General features: G+C 52.3%; 9 protein-coding genes and 1 non-coding gene across 10 annotated transcripts; 7 read left to right on the top strand and 3 right to left on the bottom strand.

Annotated features, from left to right (window-relative positions):
- The first annotated feature begins 943 nt into the window (after window positions 1-943).
- B0T23DRAFT_380580 (uncharacterized protein) lies at window positions 944-1,479 on the top strand. The gene has a single exon (XM_062837219.1). It carries the CDS (start codon window positions 1,197-1,199, stop codon window positions 1,473-1,475), a length of 279 nt encoding a protein of 92 aa, XP_062693281.1. The 5' UTR covers window positions 944-1,196; the 3' UTR covers window positions 1,476-1,479.
- Window positions 1,480-3,081: 1,602 nt separating this feature from the next.
- On the bottom strand, window positions 3,082-4,842 carry B0T23DRAFT_380584 (lactoylglutathione lyase). Its single transcript, XM_062837220.1, has 5 exons — window positions 4,500-4,842; window positions 4,338-4,407; window positions 4,237-4,265; window positions 3,479-4,174; window positions 3,082-3,418 (listed from the first exon to the last, which is right to left on the bottom strand). The coding sequence occupies exons 1-5, from the start codon at window positions 4,585-4,587 to the stop codon at window positions 3,243-3,245; spliced, it is 1,059 nt and encodes a 352-aa protein (XP_062693282.1). The 5' UTR covers window positions 4,588-4,842; the 3' UTR covers window positions 3,082-3,242.
- A 667-nt stretch (window positions 4,843-5,509) lies between these two features.
- On the bottom strand, window positions 5,510-7,936 carry B0T23DRAFT_315614 (uncharacterized protein; the record flags this gene model as incomplete). The annotated part of the gene is made up of 4 exons (XM_062834870.1): window positions 5,510-6,701; window positions 6,762-7,431; window positions 7,486-7,712; window positions 7,776-7,936. The coding sequence occupies 4 exons, from the start codon at window positions 7,934-7,936 to the stop codon at window positions 5,510-5,512; spliced, it is 2,250 nt and encodes a 749-aa protein (XP_062693283.1).
- Window positions 7,937-9,192: 1,256 nt separating this feature from the next.
- On the top strand, window positions 9,193-11,738 carry B0T23DRAFT_150586 (uncharacterized protein). Its single transcript, XM_062832529.1, has 2 exons — window positions 9,193-9,221; window positions 9,356-11,738. The coding sequence occupies exon 2, from the start codon at window positions 9,438-9,440 to the stop codon at window positions 11,454-11,456; it is 2,019 nt and encodes a 672-aa protein (XP_062693284.1). The 5' UTR covers window positions 9,193-9,221; window positions 9,356-9,437; the 3' UTR covers window positions 11,457-11,738.
- A 292-nt stretch (window positions 11,739-12,030) lies between these two features.
- On the top strand, window positions 12,031-13,836 carry B0T23DRAFT_317731 (uncharacterized protein; the record flags this gene model as incomplete). Its single annotated transcript, XM_062835019.1, has 2 exons — window positions 12,031-13,263; window positions 13,345-13,836. Coding segments are annotated over 2 exons (1,725 nt in total), but the record flags the coding sequence as incomplete, so codon positions are not given.
- Window positions 13,837-13,983: 147 nt separating this feature from the next.
- On the top strand, window positions 13,984-14,055 carry B0T23DRAFT_t186. Its single transcript has one exon. It is a non-coding gene; the product is annotated as a tRNA-Met (tRNA).
- Window positions 14,056-14,657: 602 nt separating this feature from the next.
- B0T23DRAFT_150564 (uncharacterized protein) lies at window positions 14,658-16,002 on the top strand. The gene has a single exon (XM_062832527.1). The coding sequence runs from the start codon at window positions 14,979-14,981 to the stop codon at window positions 15,951-15,953; it is 975 nt and encodes a 324-aa protein (XP_062693286.1). The 5' UTR covers window positions 14,658-14,978; the 3' UTR covers window positions 15,954-16,002.
- A 675-nt stretch (window positions 16,003-16,677) lies between these two features.
- B0T23DRAFT_150608 (Phosphotyrosyl phosphate activator protein-domain-containing protein) lies at window positions 16,678-18,917 on the top strand. The gene is made up of 2 exons (XM_062832530.1): window positions 16,678-17,772; window positions 17,834-18,917. Exons 1-2 carry the CDS (start codon window positions 16,781-16,783, stop codon window positions 18,684-18,686), a joined length of 1,845 nt encoding a protein of 614 aa, XP_062693287.1. The 5' UTR covers window positions 16,678-16,780; the 3' UTR covers window positions 18,687-18,917.
- Window positions 18,918-21,086: 2,169 nt separating this feature from the next.
- Window positions 21,087-23,264, top strand: B0T23DRAFT_338667 (major facilitator superfamily domain-containing protein). Its single transcript, XM_062835849.1, has 4 exons — window positions 21,087-21,442; window positions 21,566-21,696; window positions 21,779-21,917; window positions 21,994-23,264. Exons 1-4 carry the CDS (start codon window positions 21,257-21,259, stop codon window positions 23,092-23,094), a joined length of 1,557 nt encoding a protein of 518 aa, XP_062693288.1. The 5' UTR covers window positions 21,087-21,256; the 3' UTR covers window positions 23,095-23,264.
- Window positions 23,265-23,891: 627 nt separating this feature from the next.
- On the bottom strand, window positions 23,892-26,861 carry B0T23DRAFT_429060 (uncharacterized protein; the record flags this gene model as incomplete). Its single annotated transcript, XM_062840164.1, has 4 exons — window positions 23,892-24,798; window positions 24,866-25,313; window positions 25,438-26,040; window positions 26,099-26,861. 4 exons carry the CDS (start codon window positions 26,859-26,861, stop codon window positions 23,892-23,894), a joined length of 2,721 nt encoding a protein of 906 aa, XP_062693289.1.
- Window positions 26,862-27,030: the final 169 nt, after the last annotated feature.

Genomic DNA, 27,030 nt, shown 5'->3' on the forward strand with positions numbered 1-27,030 from the left:
ACATCAGAAGAAAGGTTCATAAACACCGGTCCGAGTCAAGACCTTGTCTGGTTTATCCTTCACCTTTCTCCCCTCTCCACTTTCTCCATTCCCAAATCCTAACCTTGTCCATCAATACTGCCACAGCCTACAACTGCGTGCAGAGCGATGTCTCTTTCTATAACTCCTTGACCGAACAGGTAATTGACGCCGACGAACACTTTTACTGTTATCAGACAGTCTGTTCCTCGAGTAGTCAACCGGAGTGTTTTCGTTCAGCTGGCACTATTATTTCAGCTCCATCGCCTCAATCACCTCAAAGTCAACTAGGAAACGGTTTACATCGTTCGACATTTTCACACTTGACCGCAAAATTGTCACGTTATTCGACCTCTGGGGGACTCAAACGACGATAGTATCAACATTTCAGAGATAAACCCTGGCGTCAGTGCTCTTCTGAGTGGTTTATCAGAACCAGAAGGCGATATCTGGTCACGATTGTATGACGAGACCATCGGCTGGGTTTGCCAGCAATTCATTTGAGTGTTGAACCAGTACCGAGATCAGAGTTGATTCCACGGCGTGTTCATTCTCATATCATAACTCAATAATACTCGTGAGTATTTATTTCACCATCTACTGAATTCTCACTTGGGGGGCCCTCTCCTAGTGTCCATCTATCCCCTCGCTGCACTGATGATAGAGTTTGGACCGAAAAGAGGGGCACATTCACATCACACATTCAACCACCCCGCGAACGTGATAACCACGGTTTGCGCTCATGGCCCAGGGAACAGCATGACCAACAGCCTCAACAGTTTACATTGCGGGGGGCGAATTGAGATGGGTCTTGAGGTTTTGACATGTCGGAGGAGCGCGGAAACAGGCGTGTCAGAAAGAGGGAAAAAAAAAAAAAAAAAAAAAAAAAAAAAAAAAAAAAAAAAAAAATTAAAAAAAAAAAAAAAAATATCCACTCGATCAAAGAATAGCATGTAAAGAAAAGAGGTCTCCCTCCTCACTCTCACATCATCATTCCCCTCACCTCCTCAACCTTTTCCATCCCTTTTTTTTCACATCAGTTATGACTCGACCCCTTCTCAAAGCTGCTCACCAAAAGCCTCTTACAAGAAAAACCAAACTAACCATCTAGAGCCCAGCTTCCAACCACAACCACCACAACCAAAACTACACCACAACCCCCCTTTCAACTTTCAAAAATGTGCACACAGTGGTTCTGTCTTTACGCCTGCGGCCACAAGGGTTTCTACCGCTACGACCCCTGCCAGGACTTTGGCACCAAATGCTACGGCGCCGGCGGCGAGCAGTCTCTCTTTTCGGTTGAAAACACGTGCGACGATTGCCAAAGCCGGGCGACGGAACCGAATCCCGAGGGCCGCAAGGACGATCCGTACCTGAAGGAGCAGAAGTACGTGCCTTGGATTGTTACTACTGAAAATGCGGCGGCGGCGAGTGCTGGTGGGGGGCAGAGGAAGTAAGGGGGAAGTATGTAAGGGGGAAGTAGGGTGGGATGTGAAAGAGGAGGAAGGAGAAGGGAAGGGAAAAGAGAGAGAAGGGGGGGATGAGGATTACGTTGATAAGGGAGGGAAGGGGCGAAGGGACGAATGGATGGGGTGAGGAGAAGAACGGGAAGGGATGATATGGGCATATTCATAATCGATAACAAACACTGCACAAAAGTTCCAAAAGACATATCTCCAAAGTTATCATCAGTTCACTTCTGATAAAGAAAAAACCTCAAGGGCACTCGGTGTCGGGTCGAACGTAGATACACGGGCAAGGAGGAGACAAGAAAGAAAAATGTCTTTGCATGTTGGGTCTACAAAATGACCAAAATCACCTACGTACCAGCTCTAGAAAAGTTGAGCGAGTGTATCATCTTACTCTCATATCACAAGTCACGAAACTCCTCAGTATTCTCACAAGCCGAATCGAATGATCTTGCGAAACAAGCACTGTACATATAACGACCTCAACTTCCATGCTATATATTCGTCCCATGATAATCCCTTGATCTGATATACAAGTAAAAAGAAGTCATCTACCTAGAGGTACAAGTCACAGCAACATCATCGGCGTATCACAAAGTTATCACCAAGTGCCAATAGATGCGCAAAGCAACTACTTTGATTTTACTATAGGTACCCGCCCCATCATCACGAAGTTAGGTACCCATCAAAAGACCCCTTCTGATCAGCCATACTCCCCCTCTCCCCCAAACCTAGTACAACATCACCATGTCACAGCCTAGGTAACCACACTTACATCCCGTCATAGAGGTGTTGTCGTGACGGACAAATTTCTCGTCAATAGCGATTCCTCGTTCGTGGGCGATGACTATGAGGGAGGCGTTGACAATGTTAGGTAAAGTCGTGGCCGATATGCGGGGAGATGGAAAAAAAAGGAAAGGCATTCAATAAGAGCGGTGGTTAGGGGGAGCGGAGGCGGGGGCACCGTGGTAGTAGGTTAGTTCGAAACGAACGACGGCCGCCTAGACGGTTGAGGGGAATTTGGTGCGGGCGAAGTGTTGGGTGTATGGTATATGGTGTCCAGGCGTTCGATTCCACGGAGCGGTTGGATGTTTGTTAGTAATGGCTGAAAGTATAGGTTTCGGGTAGTTCACAACGTCGTAGAAAGAAACTCGCAAGAGGGTGAGATATTCTTCCGAGAGAGGCATTCGGGGATGAGTATTTGGACGGAAACGGCTGGTGTGGTTATCTGGAGGAGGGAGGAGGTATGGTGGTTGAGGGCGTCTTGTGTGGGTGAAAGCGATAAAGGTGGTTGGAAGTGACTAGGGATTGGGGTGAGTATTTGGACAGATGGAACTTTCAAGACAGAGTAGGGGTGAAAGTAGGGTTGATGGCCGCTCAGTTTCTCATGCCGCGTAACTTGTGGCGAAAAGAGAAGCACTCATTCTCGATTGGGGGAAGAGGGCTTATAAGCCACAACAGGACGTAGTGCTCGTCGTGGCCAAGGAAGCTCATGTTATGGACGAGCTGATGTGTAAATAGAGTATCGCCGCGTCTCTCGTCCGAACTCCCGGCATCAGTGGTGAGAGAACTCAGAGGAGTGTTCAATGAGAAGTTGAAAACGAAACCAGATAGATTGAAGGGAGAAAGAAGACACACAGCACTGCATGTAAGATAACAGCTGTGAACAGAGCACAAAGTCTGATATTGCAGGACTTGGTATATTCCACATCTAGTCTATCAGCAACTGCAACACCTTACCACATCCAGCTCGGCTTAAAAGTTAGCCTGGCCAGTGAAGCGCTCATTCTGGACCAACTCAATCCAGTAATTATCAGGATCAAGAACGAACGCAACGTTCTTCATGCGACCATCCGTCAGTCTCTTCTTCCAGTTGACGTTGAGACCCTCCAGACGGTCGCAGGCAGCCTCGATGTTATCAACCGACACGCCTATTCATCGTTAGCAATTCACCCCATCCCCATCTTCCAGTCGCCGAGGGGGAAACTCACAAATATGACCAAACCCTTGAGGCTGATCATTGCCGTTATGGTACGAAAAGTTCTCGTCCTTCTCGGTGCCATAGTTCCACGTCAACTCCAACAGTCCCTCGCGATCCGCCGTGTTCTGCTTCTCATCTCCATACCCAAGGAAATAAAGGTTGAATCCGGCCTCCTTGGCCTCATGCGTCCTCACCAGCTTCATGCCCATAACCTCCTGGTAAAACTTGAGACTCTTCTCCCCATCCTTGACCCTCAACATGGTATGGTTCATCCTGTAAGTCTTCAGGTCCGTCTCCTTGACGCCCTCCGTCTCCTCCACCGGCTTGCGGCCAATAATCTCCACCCAGTATCCATCCGGGTCCAGGGCAAAAGCAATGTGCTTCATGCGCCCATCGCTCAACTTCTTCTGGAACTTGTAACCTGCGTCCTCGAGGCGCTGGCACGCGGCCTGGAGGTTGTCGACGGAGATGCAGGTGTGACCGAAACCGCGGTGGGGTTCGACGTTGCCGTTGTTGATCTTGTAGTTGGGGTCGGACTCGGTGCCGTAGTTGTGGGTTAGCTCGATCAGACCCTCGCGGTCCCAGAGGTTGGCGCCCGCGGAGACGGCACCGGGAGCGTCGTAGCCGAGGAAGTAGAGATCGAATTTGGCTTCGGGGAAGGAGAGTTTCTTGAGGAGGGACATGCCGAGGAATTCGTAGAATTTGACTGGTCGGACAGTTAGTAATGTGTCGCCGGAGGGTAGACACAGGCTGTTGTTGCCAACGTACCCGACTCCTTGGGGTCCTTGACCCGGATCCTGTTGTCTCGATATCAGCACATCGCTCTTTGTTTTCTGCTCAATGACATCGCCCAGAATTGCCAAACTTACATGGAGTGGTTGAATTTGTAGTTCTGGACATCGGTAGTAGCCGCCATGTTTGCAAACGATCTTGTGAAAGCTGTTGTTGTTGATAATACGCATCCAAGTCAGCTCCCAAGCCAATCTCTTTTATGTGATGATTAGTCCATCTACCCCTTGTCTCGAACTTACTAGGTCTAAACAATGTTGTCTTCTTGTGATTAAACAAAGCACTAGAAAAAAGCTTCAATCTCTGTGCCGCACGTGTTGTTGAGTTCATGAGCTTTTTTTTCTCTTACAAATCTCTCAGCTTCCAAACAACAAGTGACGTGGAAGAGGAGAGAATCTGCTGTAGAAAAGTGCCGTGCGCGGGGGGGGATGCAGTGGTGTCGATTTACTTGTACGGAAGGAGGCATGAAGCTATTCTAGTGGTGCTACTGTACTAAAAACACCATCATCGGAGCGCTTATTGCCGTGAGCGTTGGGGACGGTGAGGGGCTCTAGACAACTCCCTGACAGCGGGTAAGGATTGACCCCACTTGATTGGAAATACGGTGTTGACGTCAGCGGAGCTTTTCTCCACATCGTTCAGTTATGTACTAGCTTGTGCTACAACGGGACCGACGGGAGGGAGCTGTCCGGCGGCGGCACCGATGCCGTGATGCTGCAGTGCGGCGGTGCCAAAGTAAACAATAATCGGGATAGGAGGAATGACCAGTTGATGATGAGCTGTCAGGCGTCCACGGGTGTCCGTATGAACCTAATATGCCCCTTTACTCCACCGGTTTTTCCATCCAGAAAGGTATCATTGAGAAGCCAAAGTGATGATACTGTGTGTACCTAATCGTGATACTGATAACCTGTGATCCTAAAACGAAACACCATGAGAGGCAACAGCCCGAAATATCCATGCTTGATGCTAAAACTCCATGCCACTGACACCAACGAAAGACAAGGAGTAAGAGAAACCTGATCCTCAGTTATTGTCTGTACCTCAAAAATACAACATAATGCTTCATCTGACCGCCATCGCTCTTCTCATTCGTTTCCTGGCCGATTTCGCTGATCCTTCCCTTTTCTTATACCCATTGTCCTCGTTATCCCCAGACATAATCCTGAGAAAAACCCTCTTCGTTTGTTTCTGTAGCTACCTCACACTATTCCATATTCTCCGAAGGAATCAGCTCAAGCAGCCCATCCACCTAAGATTTGCCGCCCTTGCGCTTCTTCTTTTTGCTCTTATTCTTCTTCCCTTGACTACTGCTCTGTCCGCCACTATTGGTTTTGGCGGATTCACTCTCCTTATCTCCGGACTGGTGCCCTTCATCGCCCGTCGTAAGCGGCAAAAGACCCTGAGTCTCATCACCTGTCTCCGACCTGGCGGATGGCGTGGCTATCGACACAGTCACCTTGGCGCCACGGCCGTCGCCAGGCGAGGTTGCAGTGATGGCGTATTCCTCCTCGTCGTTGGAGCTGTTGGTTTCCAAAACCACCTTCCTGACACCTCGTGTCTCAATAATGTTCTCTGTTATACTTCCACTGCGAACAATTCCACGCCTATGGGGCAAGGGGCCGTTGTCGCGAATGCTGGCGACACTATCGCTACTACCGTTCGATCCATGGTCAGACAACCCGCTGGCCGTATCCGTGGCCGCATTCCGTTGCTGCCTCGTGGGCGTCTGTGTTGACTTGTCGACTGTATCTTGATTACCGCCCGAGTTGTCCATATCAATAGGTACTGCCGTGACAGCACTCTCTGCTGGAGAGATGAGCTGTGCGGTAGCGGGGCTAACACCACCGTAGCTCTGCGTCAGAGCTTGGATACCGTCCTTTGCGGTCGACTGTTGAGGTCTGAGGAGGCTAGTGGTTTCGTCATCTTCGTAGGAAGTCTCGGCAACGGCGCTCGAGTCGGCAATTGATGCAGCACGTGCTTGGGAGAGGTGTCCCGCAATCCCAGGTTTGATCTTTACTGTAGTTGAGCGAGTGCTCTTGGGGTTAATAGCCGGGTTGGAGGGTCCTAGGTGTTTCAAGTGCTGCCTCAGTTCTTCGAGATTGGTGCGAACCGGGACCGTGGTGTTCACCATCTGGCCATCGACCCCAGTAGAGCTTCTCCGCATCATGAAAGTCGTCTGCTTGGGATCCCGCTCGTTGATGAGATGGGCCGCTTCTGAGACAGTGCTGCCCGCACCGGTAAGCGGCTCAACAATCTTTGACGGTGGAATATCAACACCGTTTGTCTTGCTCGAACCGGCGGCATCATCATGACCCCTGCTCATGGTCTTGCCAAGCACATCCTCGGAGACACGACGTGTGATTCTGGCCTTGGGTGCAGGAGTCAACCGGCGAATGGCCTTGTGGACGTCGATGTAGACATCCGATTCATCAATGATTTCCCTGAAGTGCGGTCAGAAAATTTCCCACTTTCAACTAAGCAAAGGTCAAGCCAAGACTTACTCTCCAATCAATTCCTCGATAACGTCCTCAAGGGTAACCACACCAATGGCACCGTGATCTTCTCCGGGATATTCGGAAACAAGAACCATGTGGGACTTGCCCTCTTGGAAGAAGTTGACAATGTCCAAACAGCTGGTTTCAGGACGGGTCTCGGGAAGAGTAGCCAAGGGGAAGTCCTTGACCCTCTTGCAGTCTTCGGGGTCGTAAGTGATGAGGATCTTGACAAGCAACATGCCGACAAAATTGGTGGGGTTTCCGGTTTCATGGATGGGGATTCTCGAGTAGCCGGCTGACAAGATCATATCCATTGTTTTCTCATCCAGAACGGTGTCCTCTGCCATGACAAAAACGTCCTCCATGGGAGTCATGACACTGGCGACCGGCTTTTCCTTCAAGTCGAGTACCGCACTGATGATGGTGACTTCATCCTGGTTGAGGCGTTCCGAAACATCGCCGAGGTTCTTGTGTAGGGTGACCAACGTCTTGAGACCGCTCTTCTTGTAGACTGTGCCATGGTCTTCTCCAAGAAGCTTGTCGAGGAGCTTTGCAATCGGGTACGAGACGGGGGCGGTCAAATACATGAGTAGGAGGACGGGCTTGGCCATGTAGCCACCGATTGGAAGGCCGTATCGGACGCATAGCGACTGAGGAATAACCTCACCGAAGATGACTGGAAACAAGATATTAGACGAGCGGCATTAGGTTCAAGTGGAAATTAACGTACCAATCAAGACGGTAGAGCCGATGACAGCGGCAACGCCACCGCCAAGGCAACGGTCCAAAACAACGGGAAGTGTTTCGTTGACAATGACATTGGACAACAACAGGGTAACTAGGACCCAATGTTTGCCACGCTGTAGTAGATCGTACACTCGCTTCGCGTTCTTTTGTTGTGGTTCGGTCCGGTCTCTCGCGAGTACTTGGAGATAGATGCCATCTTGGCCCATCAGACTAGGCGTCTGTGTCAGCTCGGTGTACTTGATAGAGGAAGATGGCGAGGATCAATAAACATACGCTATCGTCAAGCCGGCAAAGGCTCCTCCAACGAGGACCAAAACAGCGGAGACCAGATAGAGGACCCAAAGGCTGGCGCCGCCCTCTTCTGGCTCCTCGGAAGCTCCATGTTGGAGAATGCCTAGATGTATCGGTGCAGCCGTGACGGTGGAGATGCCCATGAACAGGGCGCGAGCAAGGCCGACCGTCAGCGAGCGTGCTGCTAGCAAGCCATTGGAACGGGAGGAGGCACCACGAGAATGTTGTGCCGTTCGGGGGGCTATCGACATTATTTTCGAAAGTTTACACCAGGGTCGGTTGCGGATGATCTGCGAGATACTCTGTCTGGGGTGGGTGGGTTGTTTTTATCAAAAAAAAGCTGGCGGTTGGAAGCTGAGGCTGTGTTTGGGCCAAGAAGATGCTGTTGGATGTGAGACTGGGCTTGGCGCGCTTTCCCTCGTTGAATCTCGCCGCTGCAGACAGAAGAGGAAGGACGCTCGGAGAATGCTGGGCGATAAGGAAGAGATTCAGTGAAAGTGCAGTGGTATATCGTGTCGATCAGTCACAAGCTCTGCCAGCTCCCGCTGCAAGCGATAGTGGTCCGATGTTTTTTTTTTTTTTTTTTTTTTTTTTTTTTTTTTTTTTTTTTTTTCCTGGCTTTGCGGATCGACGCTACACTACACTACACTACGAGTGTGATATGCGCCGGCCGTGTCGTAGGATCCAGGGCCTGTATCCTTTGGCAATTCGGAGGAGACAGCGGCGATTTCACACGGAGGCGGAAATACCCTTGTTGTTTTAGTCCGGATGGTGGTTGCCCGATCGCGAGACAGTTGGAACGAAGTTGGGGAAGATATCAATCAATGGTGAACAAAGGGAAAAAGCCAGAAAGTTACGGATCTTGCTGGGCACTTGGCGGCGGCGGTGCTACGCTGTTAAAGAGACTATGTAGAAGTGGGGCCATGACGACGACCGCGACGGGACCCGTTCCGATGACGATGATGGCAGCGGACAGCCGCCCGGAGCCTCTCATTGATTGGCCATACACCTGCTCCGTTCGGTACAGCGATTCAGACGGGCATGATTGGACCCGGCAGCAACGGGCCAGCGGGACTTGCAGCGGCATCTAGACTTGGAAAAACCGTTGAAGAATCGGGCCATCAAGGTGTCCGTAGGAGGATACACAGAGCTTGACAGCAAAGAAAAGATAAGTAAACAGCGGTGTTTCAAGACTGAAAGACTCGGACGATTCGAGTCCATCCTGGCTGAGTGTAGACGCTGCGTATGGGAACACGTTACAAACTTGACCAGACTGTCCGGGTTCATAGTGTCGGTGCCAGCTCAAACCCCCCTGGTTGCCATCGTGTAATTGCTTCATTCGAGCTTTGGGCGTTTACATGTCTCCGTCCTTCGTCCCGGGCCTGACATTGGAGGCGGCACTCTCACATGCTCTGGGCTGGAAGGGAGGTTTGTGGTTTTCGATAAGGTTGCCGGCACCTTCCGCATGTCCATAGTCCCCACTTCCTACCCGCCCCCACCAAAGCACCCCCGGGCCGCTGTGGGGAGAGCTTTAACCCACCAAACCTAACTGACAGAGACAGGACCTACGGAGCTGCCCGAAGCGCGTTTTCTTCTTCCATCTCAACGAAGCTTCGCGCGTCGAGGACTGCCACGACGGGAACAATGGTCACTGCCAGGCATGCGCAAAGCGAGGATCGCGCTCAGGCCTCTGACGACGAAGCCACCCTGAACCACAAACGAGTTCAAAACATGTTCACCGGCCCAACACCCCGACCTATAAAAAGGGTACGAAACTCGCTCGAATACATCTCTTCGTCCAAGAAGCGCAAGGCGGAGGAAACCAAGCCAGATGGCGGTTCCGGCCAAGATGACGATTCCGGCCAAGATGACGATACACAGGTGCTTGAGGTGGTCAACTCGTTCAGAGGTACAAAGTCGCGCGACCCTCCTCTTTCTCATACCGAGCCGCAACCTGTCACGAATGGCGCAAAGCGCGGCAGAGGAAGACCTAGAAAGTATCCGCTGCCGGCGATGGCGCAACATCAGCCAGCTTCCAAGACACATCTATCACAACGCGCTTTAGACCATATACAAGCTCTAGCCAGAGATACATTAAGTCCGGCAGAGGCACAACCTACTCGGGAAAGAGACACAGACGCCATCAAGATCGGAGCGCAAATGCCGATACGAGGATCAGATAGTGATTCGGATGATGAGTTTCCACCACTAGATGAGGTTTGGAAGCGACCAAAGAATCAATTGCCCGCCTCAGCCCAGCCAGAACCAAATCAAGAAGGCGACTACGAGGAAAGGGAGGGCGACGATGTACGGGCCGTGGATGAAGATGAAGAGCAGCCAGACAAAGAGAATGAGGCCGACCATCGACTCCCTCGTGTCCCACCCAAGCCACGTTCTACTCCGGCTATATATCCGCTGCTTTTCGAAACTCCAGAAAGTGTGACCAACTCAGCCCGGGTGAAAATACGAGGCAGTAGCATTATGTCGTTGCGAAAGATCATGATGGGCCCTGGCTGGACAGATCTCGGCAAAGATTGGGCCAAGACTGTCGTACAACCCTTCCGGGACAACGTTCGAAACCCGACGGCTACGTCGGAGATCAAGAACCTTTGCAAACAACTTCATGAGCTGACAATGCTATCTGATCGAGCTTCCCGAGCGGCCTCTATTACAAAGCAGAACGAGTATCTACGAGGCGTAGTGAAATGGAGAAGCAAGAGTATAGAGGCAATTCAGGACATTGTTTCAGTGTGTGAGCAACATCTGGCCCCAAATAGCGTCACTCGACAGTCATTAAGGCAAGACTTATTCGAAAACGGCATCCCCATGTTGATTTTGGCGTTGTCGAGTGCGTACTGTCTTGGTGAAGTGGGTGGAGGACACAACGACATTGACGAGGGTGGCTTTCCCCAATCTGGTATGTTTACCAGTAGCACGGTTGACTATCTCCTTCGTATTACCGATTGGATTACGCGTCTAGAGACGCGACTGGCACCCGATGTTGCCGACGATGAGGACGATGAGGACGTCGAGTACGAGCATGTGCTCAAGAAGGAGAGAGAAGACAGGCAACTTTTCAAAAGGTTCCTCGGTTCCTGGGACAAAACACTGCAACAAGCGTCACACGAACTAATTGAAGCCAAGTTTGCTCGGGACCAGGCAATCAAGAGAGCTCGTCAGGCAGCCCGTGAAGCTGAGCTTGCGAAAAGTGCGGCCAAGTACGATGCATTCGTCCTATCTACACAACGCATGAGGTCACAGTCGCGACCCTTGGACGAACTACGGCAAAAGGCAACAAGGTCTATAGTAATGCCACGTTCATCCGGGGTAGTCGCTCCAGTGAGATCGGTACCCACAAGTCACCAGCAGCAACCCGGGTCTCGCGTGTCAACGACGTCGTTGAGTCAGCCAAGGGTCTCGACTATAAGGTCGAGGTCCAAGCCTAACTATCCTGTATGGTCGGACGCAAAGAAAATGTGGCTGTTAGACGAGCTACGAAAGATTGGGCCCAAAGTGTCTGATATGGACTATGAGGACTTGGCTGAGGATTTAGGGAAGCCGATCATAGAAGTTCGGTATGAGGCGGAAAGGCTGAGAGCGGTTGCGAGGTCAATTGCGGAGGAGAGGGGGACCAAGGTCGAACGGTGGGCCCAGGGTCGATGATTGATTTACCATCTCTCAAAGTGCTGTATCCCTCCAAAGTTTGGAAACCCTTACAATGCGCAAAGATTTTCCCCAGCTCTGACGAAACAAAGAGCCTCCCAACCCTCTGTGACCCTTTACAAGTATGGATAATGAACAATGACTGCTTTGTCTCCAAGACTCCGGACTGAGCAATGCAGCGTCGTGAACAAAGAAAGGGGGTTGCCGCAACCGATATTCCAGGGAGCTACATTCCCTTTTTCCGGATCAGGAACGAAACCATAACCGACTGACTAAATGAACGAAAACTTATTTCTCCTCTTCTAAATCTCCCCATCTTCAGTTTCCAATAAGAGAACCTCGACTTTCAAGAATTCTGCAACGACCTCGAAGCTGTTCATTCAACTTCCACTTCGGCATAACAGACAACACTACCTCAGCTCAGCCAGACAGATATACCACCACCAACATAGGTACCCATCACCAAAACCGACAACTATCAACCAATTAACCTAATATCATTTCTTACCACCCTCACCTGTCAACACAAACTCATTTGTTACTACCGCCCTCACCAACAAAAAATGACATCCCACCCAACCCCCCTCCACCCCCAAGCACCCTCACCACTCCCAACTCCACCACCCCTCTCTACACCCTACACAAAACGCTCTCCCCCCCGAAGGCGTTCCCAGGCCAGGACCAAGGCCATGGCCAAAGCCAAAGCCAGAGCCAGGTCATTTTGATCCGCCGCTCCACCGACGGCGCCATCCTCCTCGGCACTCCCTCTCCTTCTGCCTTGCTCAACAACCCTTCCTATGCGAACAACAACAAGCAATTTTCCACCTTCTCGCCCCCTTCTTGTGTTTCTCCTGCTGCTGCACAGCCAGTAGATACGAATATAGTTCGGGAGTTGATGAAGGGCGCCGTCCAATTCGAGGCGTCACCAGCCGGAGCAGGAACGAGAAGGGGAGGAACCGGAATAATAGGAGCTCCCGAAGCGGCGGCTAGGGTTCTGAATCATGAGAATCTGGTGAGTTTGCATGGGGAGTGGGTGAGCGGGGTGGTGGATGGGGTGGGGCCGATGATGTTGGGAGTTTTTGGTGCTAAAGGGGAAATGATGATGGGGAAGAGAAAGGTAGTCGACAAAACGGAGCGGTGGTTGGTGTGGGATTGGTGCGATGCGGGAAGCGTAAAGGGGTTGATTGAGTTTTATGGAGGCGGGGTGGGGGAGTGTATTATTTGGGGACAGGTTGATGAGGTTGTTGCTGCTGCTGCTGCTGCTGCTGCTGCTGCGAAGGGGTCGAAGACGAAGACGAAAAAGAAGGGAGGGTTTCCGAGAAAGGAAGAGCTGGGGACCATAGTGGTAGAAGGAAAACCAAGTCAGTTCAAGTCGGGCGGTGCCTTCCTCCCAGAGAGTCTGGTCTGGCATGTTGGCTTGGGGGTTCTGCGGGCGTTGATGTACTTGCATGAAGGGAAGAGGGATGTGATCAGCGTTGAGAAGGATCCAGTGACTGGAGGGTTCAAGAGGGTGAGAAAGGTTCACGGCCCACCGGAGACGGAGCCGGATTGGATGCCTATTTTGCATCGAGACGTCAGGGCGGAGAATATCTACATGCAGCATTCAAGGGGGATAGAGACGTATGGCGCGGTGAAGTTGGGCGGGTTCGAGAATTGTTATGTTAGTGCGGCGGTAGTGATGGCGCAGGATGAGGAGGAGGGGTTTGAGAGGGTGCCGCTGGTGGCGATGGAGAGGGAAGTGGTGGGCGAGGAGGAGTTGAGGAACCGGTGGAAGGAATGGCAGGATGAAAGATATGATGTTGATGTGGTATGTCTTTCCTTTTTCTTTACTTTTTTTAGAGCCTGGAAGGAAAACAAGTGATGCTAACGAGACAAATAAAAACAACAGTCCAGACGTCCATACACCCGCGGCAACGACCTCTACGCCCTCGGCACCATCCTCTACCACATGATGGTCGGCCGTCCGCTCCCACCCGTCCCGGAGGAGTGTCCTTTCTGCAAGTGTCACCACGTCCAGTTCTTGACCAATGCGCCCGGTGAAAAGAAAAAGGCTTGCACCCATATGAACTGCGACTACCAAGACGTGAATCACGAGGTGGATATTGGGCACCTCATGAAGAATGGTACCCGCGGGAAGTACACCAAGGGCCTAGCTGGGCTTGTGGGTGTGCTCTTGAGGCAGTACAGAAACGACGAGATGAGGGCTAGTGATATCCTGGATAGGGCTGGCTGGAGGGGGTACGAGGAGTGGAAGACGGCCACGCCGGATGGAAAGCTGTTCAAGGATGCGACGGATGATATGATGTTTAGGAAGAATAATGAGATTGTGGCAAAGAGGAATTTGGCAGCTCAGCAGGCCAGTCAGCCTATGAATGTTTAGTTACTTGGGAAAGGCATGAGGTACGGGAAGTCAAAGGTGTGGATAGGAAGATGGAAAGGGGGTACGTACAAGAGGTGTAAGATGTAGGCATGGGATTGGAGTATAGAAGGGCAACTGGTTAACAGACATTCATCAAACAGTTTGAACAGCTGCATGGCGCAGCGGAAGCGCGCCGGGCTCATAACCCGGAGGTCACTCGATCGAAACGAGTTGCAGCTAAACTTTTTCTTGTTCCCAGCTTCGGTTTTATGATTTTCATTTTTTTTTTCTCGTTCGACTTTTTTTCCCCAGGATCTGCTGCTGGGTTTATGGCCCCGGTTTTTCCCTAGTCAAAGTGGAGCTTATCACGTCAAGTTAGGTCCTGGTCTTTTTGTTTCCGGTATCGCAACATGACCTTTAGTATCTTGATCCTCTTTTTGTCTCCAGGAGATCGTCACGATAAATTTGAGCATCGATTCTTCACCGGTACCTTCCAATTTGAGCCGTCTATCGTGACACATTTTGCACCATGTTGAAGACCAAGGGACACCTACCTGGAACGAGGCTGTGGGGACAGTTGAAGCTCTTATCTTATCGATAAGTTACCGTGACAGTTCGTTCCAACTCCGGGTTTCTTGTTCCAGTTCCACAACTGAAAGCAGCAACGTTGCGACAGTGAAGACCGGGTTGGAATAACAAGGCGACTTTGTACACTACCATTGCTCGACACACATCATACGATTACACCGTCTCTCTGGACAAACGGCGCACTGACGACGACACAAGTCTGATGAATAGATAAACAATCCTCATTAAGCGCTCGAAATTGCCGCCCTAGTACATAGTACACTACACTAGTACCCTCACGCACCTAGCTCGCCTCGGCCATCCTCCCCCCCTCCCCCCTCCGGTCCCAACAACGGCAGTTCGTCCCCGACCCGCAAACAGCGAGACACCAACTCCATTGAACAACACAACGAACCCACCCAGCGATAAGGGTACCTCAACCGACGATCCATCACTCCACGCTCTCTCTTCTGCGCCGCTTCTCTTTGTCCCCAAACATCACCTTTGTCGGGCAAAAGGTCGTCCGCATCTACACGAACAAACGAAACGATACTCGGCGGCACAACCGCGATCCTACGCTCTCAATTACGCCGACAATGTCACCTTCAAATGCCCCTGGCACCGGCGCTCCACCCCCGTTCTCCTCGACCCCAGACTCCACTTCGGCGACTACGACGGCAATAAGCAACTTGATGCCTCCTCCCCCGCCTCTGCTCCTCAGCAAGCGCGTCACCGCTTTCCTCCACGCAAACCTCTCGCCATATATCCGAACGGCGGCGCTGACCACTCCCGCCGGGAAGCTGCTCGCCCATGCTAGTAACGGGCTGAGTGCCAGTGCACTGAGGCGACAATGTGCCGTGGCCGCTTCGCTTTGGGGGCTCCATCACCCATCAGGCTCTGAATATGGTGGTGGTGGTGGAGACGCGCATGGGGCGGGGGACCACCATGTGATTGGGAGTCCAACAGGGAGCACAGCGAGTCAGAGCACGGTTGGGACTACGAGGGGGGGCGCCGCAGGAGGAGGCGGGCTAAGAGCGCGGCCAGTGCCTGGACAGGCGGTCACGGTGCAAATGGACAACGGGCTGGTGTTTGTGATTAGGAGGCTGAGGTGCGGCATGCTGTTCATATGCATGGGTGGTGAAGAGGGACACGGCAATGGGAAACAGCCAGGGGAGACGGAAGCGAATGGGGAGGGGCTGCCCACACCACATCTCGACCCCGGTCTCCAACATCATCTCCCCTTGCGCGCGGGACCACATCGGACACCCACATCATCCTCAGCGACATCGGCGAGGTCAAAGAGGGAAGCGGACCTCTCCGGGGAAAACACGCCTCTCAGCACATCTACCAACACGGGGCCTTCTGCATCGACCAGCCAAAGCAGCAACACCAACGCAGCGAACAGCGCCACGGGGGCAGCCCGGGGCCCATCGGCATCGAGTGTCAGGGCGATGAGGAGGCAGGTGGAGGAATTGGCGCGTTGGCTGGATGAGCGGTTAGGCACGCTCTATGTTCCGGAGGAAGGTATCGGTCTTGGATTCGGAGGGGCTCCTGGAGTGGAGCTGCGCTAGAAACAGCACAAATGACTTGATAAGTAACGACTTGGCAATGAGGCGCACATTCGAATACCATGGTTTTTGCAGTTACATAATATCTTAATAGAAATGTATCAAAACACTGAGAGGCACAGGGACATGGCAAACGACAAGGGCACACTCGGGAACGGTAGAACTGCTACGGGCAGTCTGGGCAACCCAACACCGGACTGGTTGAAGAAAGGGGAGAGAGAATAGGGTTCAAACAACAGCCCAAAAATGGGACAAGCCGAAGGAGACGCACAGCGATATTTGGGGATTTGTTGGCTTTCATAGAGTGGCATCGATTGCATCATATATACCCAGCGGAAGGGCAGAGGTACCTTACATTCGCCAAAATGCAAGACATGATTTCGGTATTACATGAACTCGGTGACCTTTCGTGACATTCTATTTCGCCCTACGTAGCAAGCCATCTCCCATATGTATACCTAGAGGTATGTACCGTCGGATAATCCCAAATGAAAATCATTGAAGGGTGGTCCCGCCAGAACCTTAGCGGTAGTTCTAGGGCTCGGTTGAATTGTACATCAGGGCAAGCAAGCAACGGGCATGGCGGCGGACCTGGGAGTGGCCTCGGCGACGGCCCCTTTCCCGCCAAGCTGCTCCCCGCAAAACCCCTATGACGACAGTGGGGTCCAGCGCTTATCGGAGCCCAACTCTCATAAGGGACACCACCGATAGCTCTTCTCCCCTACTTGACAACTTCCACTTCCCCTTGAACTTTTACAACCTCGGATGTCGACTTAAAGCACAACAAGTCAAAGACACAGATCCATTCCGGAAGACGATATACAATTATCATGGATCCAACGTCCAAACGCCCGCCTCCCGCGGCATCCTCCTCCACGACCTACCCACCCCTCCCCAAGCTCGAATTCCTCAACTCCTCCGCCCTTCCCTCCCACCGCTTCCTCCGCCCAGCCAAGCGCATCAACGAAGGCCCCGACGTCTCGCACTTCCTGACCTCCAAAGCCTACCGCGACATTGGCGTTTGGATCCTCCAGCTCAACCACGCCCTCGTTCCGCGAATCATCAAGAAGTCAACCACAGCTTCTACTTCCGAGCCCACCAAAGATGGACAACAACAGCGACAACAAAAGACAGAGGAAGCCAACGAACAACCACCACCACCACCACCACCACCACCACCTACAGATGCCCTAGCGGCCAAGCTCCAGCTACTACGCAAAAAGAAGGATGAGCAGCAGCCGACGGAAGAAATCAAGACTTTCCCTTTGCCTAGGTATAGGGACGGGGAAGGGGTAGATTACCAAGAGGAGCCCGAATCAATCAAAAAGCTACAGCGGTTGTTGAAGAAGGTGGAAGCCATCATTGACGAGGCGCCGCCTGATCCTGGTCCGAGAAGGTTTGGGAATGTGAGCTTTAGGACGTGGTTTAAGCTTTTGGAGGAGAGGGCGGATGGGCTGTTGAGGGAGTATTTGCCGCGTGGGGTGTTGAGGTGGGAGCAGGGTGCTGCTGCTGCTGCTGGTGGTGGTGGTGAGAAGAAAGAGGAGGAAGAGGGGACGGAAACGGAAACGGAGACGGAGACGGAGGGAGACAGTGACAAGAAAACAAATGAGCAGAAGCAGGAGGTGGCGGGGCCATTGGAAGAGTTGAAAGCGTACTTCCTTGGTGGGTTTGGGAGTGCGCAGCGGTTGGATTACGGGACTGGACATGAGTTGAGCTTTATCATGTTCCTTGGTGGACTCTGGAAGCTGGGTGGCTTTGAAGGAGAGGAGAATGATGAAGATGGGGAGGTGGAGAGGAGGATTGTGTTGGGGGTCGTTGAGCCGTACGTTCACCCTTTGCTGCCCATTCTCTTGAAGGGATCACGATGCTAACGAACTTAACAGTTACCTTCGCGTCATCCGCCGTCTAATCCTAACCTACACCCTTGAACCAGCCGGCTCCCATGGCGTCTGGGGTCTCGACGACCACTCCTTCGTCCCCTACATTTTTGGCTCAGCGCAGTACACTCGCCCCATCTCCTCGCCCAACGAACCCACACCCCTCGAGGGCTCCGTCCCTAACGCCCCTAAGCCCAGCGACATCACCAAGCCCACCGCCGTCGAGCGCTACCGCACCGAAAACATGTACTTCTCTGCCATTGGCTTCATCTACGACGTCAAAAAGGGTCCCTTCTGGGAACACAGTCCCATTCTCTTCGACGTGTCGGGAATCAAGGACGGCTGGGGCAAGATCAACAAGGGCATGATCAAGATGTACAACGCCGAGGTACTTAGCAAGTTCCCCGTCGTGCAACATTTTCCCTTTGGAAGTCTGTTCCAGTGGGAGAAGGATCCGGAGGCGGGAGTACCCGTGCAGAGCGTGCATATGCAGAATCAGCCGGTTGCTTCGGCTGCTTCGGCTGCGGTTACTGGTGGTGTGGGTATTCCTACGGAGAGACCTTCGGGGCCGGGAGGTGTGACGGGAACGGCGGCGCCTTGGGCTCAAGCTCCTGCGCAGGCCCCTGGAACGTGCATGGCTCCCCCGATGACAGCCGCGCCGTGGGCAAGATCCACGGGGGCGGGAGCGGGAGCAGGGGTTGGAGCATCGGCGGCGAACAGGTTTACGCCATTCAAGCCTGCTGGAGGGCCGGGAGGAGCCCCACACACGGGACCTCCGCCGCCGGAAGCGTTCCCGAGCGGGACACCGGGGACCGCGAGTAACCAGTTTGCGGTGACGAAGGCGCCATGGGCCAAGTAGTGTTGTCTGAAGGCAAGTGGCACTGATGGAAGAGGTGTAGATACGAGAAATGCTTGTTATAGATGAACGATACCCATGACTTTGTCAGCTCAAAAGATGCAACGAACTCATACGGTTGGAATTGTGCGGTGCAACGTAAGCCATCGATCGATCGGATGTCGACGCCAGCAACGCCAAGAACCGTCTGTGATGCCCTTCGGAGACTTCGGTGTTGGGAAGATGCGTGAGCCTCTGTGTGACCGTACCGAACGTACCGAAGGCTTTCTTGGCGGCGCCGAATTGTGCGGTAGTTCGGCACCGTGTTGTGGTGAGCATGATGAGGTACGTCGGTGAATTATGAGTATTTTTTCCTGTTGTTCGAACAATCCCACCTAAACACAATCTTCTCTTTTCTATAAAGATGTTACACATCTGACATCGAGATCAATTCAATTTTCAAATTGCAGACACCATCAAGTTCACATCCATAACTCCAACATCACTTGGCATAGTAAACATCTCGAGGACAAGGAAGAGGGGGAGGGACCCAAGTCGGCTCCCGGCACGATGAACCCCCACAACCCGCTATCATTCCAAGCCGCGCCAACTCACAGCGCCGAGCGGGCACTGCGGGGAACGGCGCTAAAGCTTTCCATCCACTTCGGACAAGACAGCCCAGGAGCCCAGTGACAAGGAAGCAACCTCGACGGAAAAGCCCGCAGGAAAGCTTGACACCCACCACACCACACTACACTACTGTACACTACACTCCCACTCTTTGTTGAAGCGCTATCCCCGATCCGACGATAACCTGAGCGGGCGGGAGGCCGGATTTTACATACATAAGGCATCCTATCCCTATCATCTCACATCCAAACAAGGCTTTATGCAGGAAGCAACGTCACCTGGACGGACGGACGAACGAGAATTGGTCACACGAGAAAGCCACGAGGTGGTGTCCCGAGCGTGTGAAACGAGTCTTTCTCGAGATAAAAAGATTGAAGAAGGGTTTGGGTTGGGTTGCGGGTTTCGGTGTGAAGCGAAAGGGAAAGGGGGAAACGAACGGTAAAAAAAAAAAAAAAAAAAAAAAAAAAGAAAAAAAAAAAAAAAAAAGTGTTTAGAGATCTTGAAAACAAAAGGAAATCGATGGAATCATCCACGAGTTGTTGAAGATCTGTCTCCACGTGGGAAGAGAGGAGTCTGTGAATGGAGCTTCTTCCCTCACGGAAAGCTGTTGCGCGTAGGCTTGTAGACCAGGGACAAACATAAGGGGCGGCGCGGGGGATCCATGCTCGCTCAGGGTCTTTTGACTACCTAGTCTTGAGTTTTAAGATATCAGATATTATATCTTAGACTCTTACTTGATACACTAATCTAGGTGTCTGTTAGGTTCAAATAGGAAGGTTTCGTTATCGTGAAATTGCTGGGAGAAGATCTGTAGCGAGGTAGACTGGACGCCGTGGACGAGCAGTGAGTGGTTGAGAATAACATTCCCGTCTTTCGCTGGGCACCACCCCCCCCCCCTTGTCGTTGAAGTTGGAAGGTTGCACCGAGCCATTGATGGAACGCTGCGGTTGGCTCCATCCATGTAACTGTACATACACAGGGCACTACGGCTAGGTTATGCGTAGGCTCTCGCAGGGTAGGTACCAACACGTGTAAGATTGAATGGTAGGGCGAAATCGGTACGTAACGGTTTAGAGCACAATAAGGTAACGGTTTAGGTAGTCTGGAAGAGCAGAGCACGACGTTCAGAATCTACCTGGGCCGCGATATCTCAACCAAATAGGCCGTCAAGATGGTGATTCTTTTTTTGACGGGGCAATGAATTCTAGCATACTGATAATCATACAGCCAAAGAAAAAAAAGCGAGGGGTTCGAGGGGTTCTATACAGTTGTAGATTGTAGTTCTTGTTGGAAGACAGACACATTGGGCCCCCCTTGTCGCCGGTCGCCGCCCAATGAGCGTGGCAGCAGATGTGGGTCAGTTACCCGATTTCGCATTGCCGCCGAACCACCAGGTCGTTGCCAAGCACCAAGTTACCAGCCTTTTTCCTCCCCAAACTTGGACCGAGAGAATGTCAATCACTTGGAAAAAGAAAACCATGGAAATCGGACTCAAAGTATTTGATCGAGTATCCTAGTGGACCAGTAGTCTCACCCGCCGCCACTTAATCTGCACACGTGCTACAGTACCTGACTCTCATTCCTTCACTTCTCTGAGCCCTGTGATTGTCCTCTTGTCTTTCCTTCTTTGTTCAAGTTCCGTTGTCTCGGTTCTGTAGTATCCGAGCCGTTGGTGAGCTGAGCCGAGCTGAGCTGATAACTTAGTCCTTAGCTTCAGGGTAGCTTTCCAAGTTAGGTAAAAGTTTACAGACAACGAAGTTGACAGCCTCTTTCTTCTTTTGCCTCTCTTCCTCCCTTTCACCTTTTTTTTTTTTTTTCTCTTGATCTCATACCTTTTTTCTTCTTTCAGACCATCCTACCTACGATTCTCCAATATTCGCAGAGTAAAGTGCGTATCAAGTCAAAGTCGAAAGTATACCCTTATCCGACTTACACGCACACACACATACCCCGGCGCAACAACCATGTTCGGATTCGGCCAACGCAAGGCCGAAGTTGAGACCACAGCGCAACCCGTTGATCAGCAACAAGACGCCAATTTCGATACCCTCGTCAACGAAGGGCCAAATGGGGGAAAGACGAACTGGAAGAATCTGATTCCGGTGATTGCTTGTGGTGCTGGACTCTTTTCAGATGGGTATATCAACAATGTATGTCTTATCAGTCTCTCTTCACTTTGCTTGAAGCGGAATTACACTCGACGTAAAGCACAAGGCATTTGCAAATTCGAAAGACGAGAAATGGAAGACTGACAGGAACAATGCTTCATACAGGTCATCGGCTCCGTCGTCACCATTCTAGACCGAGAATATCAGGAAGTCTGGAGAAACTCGAACGCGAAGAAGTATGTGGGCGACATTGCGTTTGCCGGAACGGTGGTGGGGATGTTATTGTTTGGATATCTGTGAGTTTCTCTCTTCACTTTCGAGGCCCCCAACGACGAAACCAAAAGAAATTGTAACCAATTAACACTGAGAAAACAAAAGATCCGATAAATGGTCACGAACAAACTCCCTCCTAGTCTCAACCATCATCCTTATCATCTTCGCCGCCCTCGCCGCAGGAAGTTACTACAAGGGTGACGCAGTCGGCATGTTCAACATCCTTACCGCCTGGCGCTTTTTTGTAAGCCTTTTTTTCTTCTATTCCACTTTCCCTCCCAATCCTCTTTCATATCAAACTAACATCTCCTGTTCCAAAGGTCGGCCTCGGCATCGGAGGCGAATACCCCGCTGGCTCCGTCGGCTGCGCCGAAAACACGGGCGAGCTCAAGTCCGGCCAGCGCAACATGTGGTTCATCCTCTTCACCAACTCCATGATCGACTGGGGTTTCGTCATCGGTGCCTTTGTTCCCTACGTCGTTTCCGCCGCCTGCCACAACGGCCACCTCTCCACCATCTGGCGCACCAGTCTCGGCATCGGCGTCGTCTTCCCCCTCGTGCTCTTCGTCTTGCGCCTCTTCGTCTCCGAACCCGAAGAGTTCCAGAAAAACAGCATGAAGAACGCCCGCACGCCTTACCTCCTCGTCCTGCGCTTCTACGGCTTCCGTCTCTTCATCGTCTCCCTCATCTGGTTCATCTACGATTTCTCCGCGTACAGCTTCGGCATCTACTCGCCCAAAATCGTTGCCAACATCTACCCCGCCGACTCGCCCCTGACCACCATCTTTGGCTGGAACACCGTCATCAACCTCTTTTACATCCCCGGCACCATGCTGGGCGCGCCCGTCTCGGACCTGCTTGGGCCCCGCTACGCTTTGGCGCTCGGCGTCTTTGCGCAAGCCATAGTGGGCTTCATCATGGCCGCGTGCTACTCGTCCCTCGCACAGCCCGGTCGCGTCGCTGCTTTTGCTGTCGTCTACGGCATTTTCCAGAGTCTGGGCGAGCTAGGACCGGGAAACAACATTGGCCTCATTGCGGCCAAGACGTGCGCCACGGGCATCAGGGGACAGTATTATGGACTGGCGGCGGCCGTGGGCAAGATCGGTGCCTTTGTCGGGACGTGGGTGTTTCCTTATATTGAGGCGGCGGGTGGAGGGGATGAAAGGTTGGCGGCGCAGTACCCCTTTTGGGTGTCGAGTAGTTTGTGTGTCTTGAGTGCGGTGTTGGTCTTGTTTTGCTTGCCGCATATTGGACAGGATACGATCCAGGCGGAGGATGCGAGGTTCAGGGCTTTCCTGGAGGAGAATGGCTATGATACTCGGCAACTGGGATTGAGGAAGGGGGAGGAGATTGGAGAGTTGGGGAAGGCGGAGGGGGCGGAGGAGGTGAGTATTGAGAAGAAGGTAAGTCCTGCTCAGTGAGGAGGGTTTGGATGGTGTTTTGAGGAGGGGTAAGGAATTGTTTTACTTGAAGGTGGAAGGGAAGGTTGTGGTGTTCGAAAACTTTGACGAAGAGGTGGGTTGGGGAGGTAATGGATGATGATTGTATGATTGATATCCCATAGTAATACGAAATATAACACTATACACATGCATATCTCACAATTGTCTGTGATCAGAAAAGATCAAAGTAAACTAGAATTGAATGAGCAGAGTGAAACGCCTATCTACCTACCATAGTAATAAACCTAGACTAGTCCGAAAGGGTTATGAAGCCCCCACAAAGAGACAACCACCAGTGACAACACCTGGAGTAACTCCCTTGCTCCGGCCGTTGTACCCAAGGCACATAACTCCGTATTCAAATGAGTGAATGACTGTCCCATAATGCTGACAACCATAGGAAATAACTGAAAGGAAAGAAAAGCAAGTAGTCCTGCAAAAGAAAATTGATGTATCCCAATGATGATGAAAAGCAGACCAGCCGGCCCCCTTTCACTTACCGTAAAGCACAAAGCCAGACCAGACAGAACCAACCGATGCAGAAGTGTGTAGACAAAACCACAAGATCCCCCCGTTCCGGTTCACACAAACACCAACACCCTAGTACACCCATACACCCATACACCTCAAGCACCGAGTATGCTGATGTTCCCTTCCATCGTCTTTGTGTCCATTCCCTTCCCAAATGCCATATCCATGTCCATAATATCCAATCCAATCCATACGGTACCCATACCATCCATAACTCAACATTCATCAGACCTCACACTAACTACTCATTGTTCCCCCCTATGCGACTCATGCACACTCCTAGTCGCACCACTTGCACTTCCATAACCATAACCGTGACCACCAGCATCAGCAACCAACCTCACCTCCCTCTGCTGCTCCCCATACTGCCCTCCTCCATATCCACCACCACCACTTCCCTGACCGCCGCCCCCGTCCGACCCAATCCCGGCCCTATAACTACCCCCACCATACAACATCTCCATCAGCTTCCCCTTCTGCCTCGTCCTCACGCCCTCGAGGTACACACCCACGTCTTCCAATCCCCGAATCTGCTCATCAATCGTCAAAGTCGAGCTATTCACGCTTCTAACCAGCGGAGACACCAGTTTCCGCCGCAGATTCTCCAGGGACGCTTTCAGCGCCAGGAGCTTATGGTTATGTTCCACCAAGATCCCCTTGTTGCGCACCGTCTTTTCCCGGACGTTTAGCAGAAGGAGGCGGTTCCGCTCGTATTTCTGGATATCGCTCGCTTTGGCGCCAAGAATTCTGGTCCAGAGAGAGGACAGTAGATCTGCGTGTAGTTCTTCCTGCAGGGAACTTTCGCGGACGACGGTGCGCGCGAGGTTCAGGAATTGGTGGTCGATGGCTTCGAAGAGGGCAAAGATGGCTAGGGAGTGCTGCAGTTCGTTGGTGATGGCTTCTTCTAGAACGGCAAGGAACTCGTTGAAGGTGCGCTGGAGAGTGGTCCTTGTGCGCTGTGGGGTGGAAGGGCCGAAGAGGGAGGTGGCGATGAGACCGAGGCGGGTGGGTTGCGAGGTGGAGGGGTCTTCGAGGATGCCGAAGGCGGAGAGGAGGTTGTGGACGTTGTCGAAGAAGGAGGAAAGAGGCGGGGAAGGGAGGTGTTGGAGTTGGGAGAGCTCGCGGCGGGCCCAGTCCATTACTATTAGGATGCTGCAGTACTTCGTTCAGTATAATGATTATATGAATGGGAGGGGATATAGAGGGGAGGAGGACATACCCGTCGATGTCACCGTCTACGTTGGCGAAGAATTTAGTTAGTTCAATAGCCAGCGTTTTGAGACTTTCGCTCAACTCGTCCAGCTCCTTGACGATGATAGGTGCCGACGTGAGGTTACTGCTGCGAACACTCTCGCCTAGATCCCATACCGCCACGCCGGTCGCTTGCAGGTCGCCCACTTGCTGAATGCCATTCTCGGAGTAGTAAATGAGCGGCTCAAAGGAGCGCGCCACACCGGCCACCTTGACGAGATCAGGCACGGGGCTCATAGACGCCGGCTGAAAGAGCGAGCGCATGGCGGCATAGGAAAGAATGGCTACGAGGCCCGACAGGAACATGGAAGACCACGAGGTGGTCAACGGGCCGAGCCATTTGCGCAAAAAAGTGACGGCTGTTTCAATGGGTTCTGTGCGTTGATGGACTTCTGCCCTGACCGCAAAGCGGAAGTCTACAGTGGAGTGACGGAGTTAGCCGTTCAGATGTCTTACTTTTCTTATGTCATGATGGATCTCTCATTTGGGAGCTATGAAAGGGTGATGGATGATGAAAGGGAACAAAGAAAGCAAACGAACAGTTATCAGGGCCCTTACGGGGTAACCCCCTCAAAACCATGCCCGCATCCTCCTCCATCGGTTCTTCCTTGATCTTGACATCGTCTTCCTCGATCACCGGCGCCAACCTTTGGTGCTGCTGTTGGCGTTCGGCCTGCTTTTGCAACTGCTGACGCCGCGCATACTCTGGTTCCGGACTCCTCTCCTTCTCGGGACTTAGGCTTCCCGTTGGTAGTCTTGTCCTGATGGCTTTCTGCAAGATTGCGTCCTGGTCCATATCGTCTTCATTCATGCTATCATACTCGGGACTAGTTTCGAAATCTCTTGACCACCCGCCATTCCCTAATCCGCCGCCGAGACCACCGAACCCGCTTAACAAGAGCGGGTCGATAGCGTTGAGACGCGAATTAGCCTTGCGCCAGAAGCCGCTGCTGCGGTCGCCGTTGGCGAGGCGCCTCCACGCTGGCGGGCTGTAGCCACCGTGTGACGCTTCCCCGCCATCCACCTCCTGGTCGCTCATGTCGCTCTCCGTGTCGTCGCTCCGGAAGCCCGAGTGCACTGATGGGTACCCGAACGGTGTCGCCTGCTGGTGATGATGGGGATGTTGGGGGTGCGGAGTTTCGCCTTTGGCTGAAGTAGTCGGAAGGGGGATGCTGAAGAAGCGGCTGTTGCTCCGGCTTACCGGGAGCGAGTGACAGTGCTCGAAGTCCTCCAGTGAATCGTCGAGAAGATGGTCGAGATGCCCTAGGTTCTTCGGCGGGGCCGCCGTTGCAGCTGTCATGGCTGGCAAAGATTTGGCGCGGGCCGTAGCTGATGACGTGGCGCGCGCTGCTGGGGACTTGACTCGGTGAAGAATCTCTGCTGGTGCGGTAGATGATCTTGCGACCGAACGAGGAAAGTCCTCGGTTCTTTTCCTTGTCTCTTTCTTTGGTCAACTTCCTGGGGCTGTCAGTGGAAGTGACGCCGCCACTGCTGATGTTGCTGTCGTTGCTTTTCTTCCTGCCAAAGAATTCTAATAGCGCCGGAAGTTGCTTATCGGCGATGGCTTTCTGTTGATGTTGCCGGTAATGTAGTTCCTTTCTTTCTATCCTTTGCACGCCACCGTCGTCGTGTGGATAATCCTGGTGCTGATCCTGATACTGTTGATAGTAGTCGGCGCCGCGATACTGACGCTGATAATGGTTGCGATTCCAATTGCGACGGTTGATGTCTTCAATCCCCTCTCGATATCTTGGGTCTCTGGGCGCAGCTGAGTATGCGCCGGCGTGTTTGTTGGCTTTATCGAGGAAGTTGAAGCGGAAGAACAAGGCCTTCAAGGAGACGAGTTGCGGCAGATAAAAGTAGAGAAAGAAGAGGAAGACGACAAGAGTGGCGACCCAGGCGCTTGGCGCAATGGTTAGGCTTATGAGTGATATGTTGCTGTTGACGGTGAAGAGTGACTGCATCGGATCGAAGTGGCCGTCTCCTTCTGAGGATTTGGGCGCAAGGCAGCAATCGCAACTGGTCGCAACACCGATTGACGCCAATTGCCTGCTTGCGCGGTCGAGAAAACGGGTCGGCGCTCTTCCTAACAAGTCGCTATCGTGGTCGCCTGGCTCTGCTGGTTATGCGCCG

The sequence above is a fragment of the Neurospora hispaniola genome, assembly GCF_033458365.1.
Source record: "Neurospora hispaniola strain FGSC 10403 chromosome Unknown B0T23scaffold_4, whole genome shotgun sequence".
In the NCBI taxonomy this organism is placed as follows: domain Eukaryota; kingdom Fungi; phylum Ascomycota; class Sordariomycetes; order Sordariales; family Sordariaceae; genus Neurospora; species Neurospora hispaniola.

Bases quoted from the DNA above. Each gene is read 5' to 3' on its own strand.
- B0T23DRAFT_150586 (XM_062832529.1), top strand. From the start codon at position 9,438: ATGGTCACTGCCAGGCATGCGCAAAGCGAGGATCGCGCTCAGGCCTCT.
- B0T23DRAFT_150608 (XM_062832530.1), top strand. From the start codon at position 16,781: ATGGATCCAACGTCCAAACGCCCGCCTCCCGCGGCATCCTCCTCCACG. The intron at 17,773-17,833 runs GTACGTTCACCC...CGAACTTAACAG, and splicing joins GTGTTGGGGGTCGTTGAGCC to TTACCTTCGCGTCATCCGCC.
- B0T23DRAFT_338667 (XM_062835849.1), top strand. From the start codon at position 21,257: ATGTTCGGATTCGGCCAACGCAAGGCCGAAGTTGAGACCACAGCGCAA. The intron at 21,443-21,565 runs GTATGTCTTATC...TGCTTCATACAG, and splicing joins CAGATGGGTATATCAACAAT to GTCATCGGCTCCGTCGTCAC. The intron at 21,918-21,993 runs GTAAGCCTTTTT...CCTGTTCCAAAG, and splicing joins TTACCGCCTGGCGCTTTTTT to GTCGGCCTCGGCATCGGAGG.
- B0T23DRAFT_150564 (XM_062832527.1), top strand. From the start codon at position 14,979: ATGTCACCTTCAAATGCCCCTGGCACCGGCGCTCCACCCCCGTTCTCC.
- B0T23DRAFT_380580 (XM_062837219.1), top strand. From the start codon at position 1,197: ATGTGCACACAGTGGTTCTGTCTTTACGCCTGCGGCCACAAGGGTTTC.
- B0T23DRAFT_380584 (XM_062837220.1), bottom strand. From the start codon at position 4,587: ATGAACTCAACAACACGTGCGGCACAGAGATTGAAGCTTTTTTCTAGT. The intron at 4,175-4,236 runs GTACGTTGGCAA...CTGTCCGACCAG, and splicing joins CAAGGACCCCAAGGAGTCGG to TCAAATTCTACGAATTCCTC. The intron at 3,419-3,478 runs GTGAGTTTCCCC...AACGATGAATAG, and splicing joins TCAAGGGTTTGGTCATATTT to GCGTGTCGGTTGATAACATC.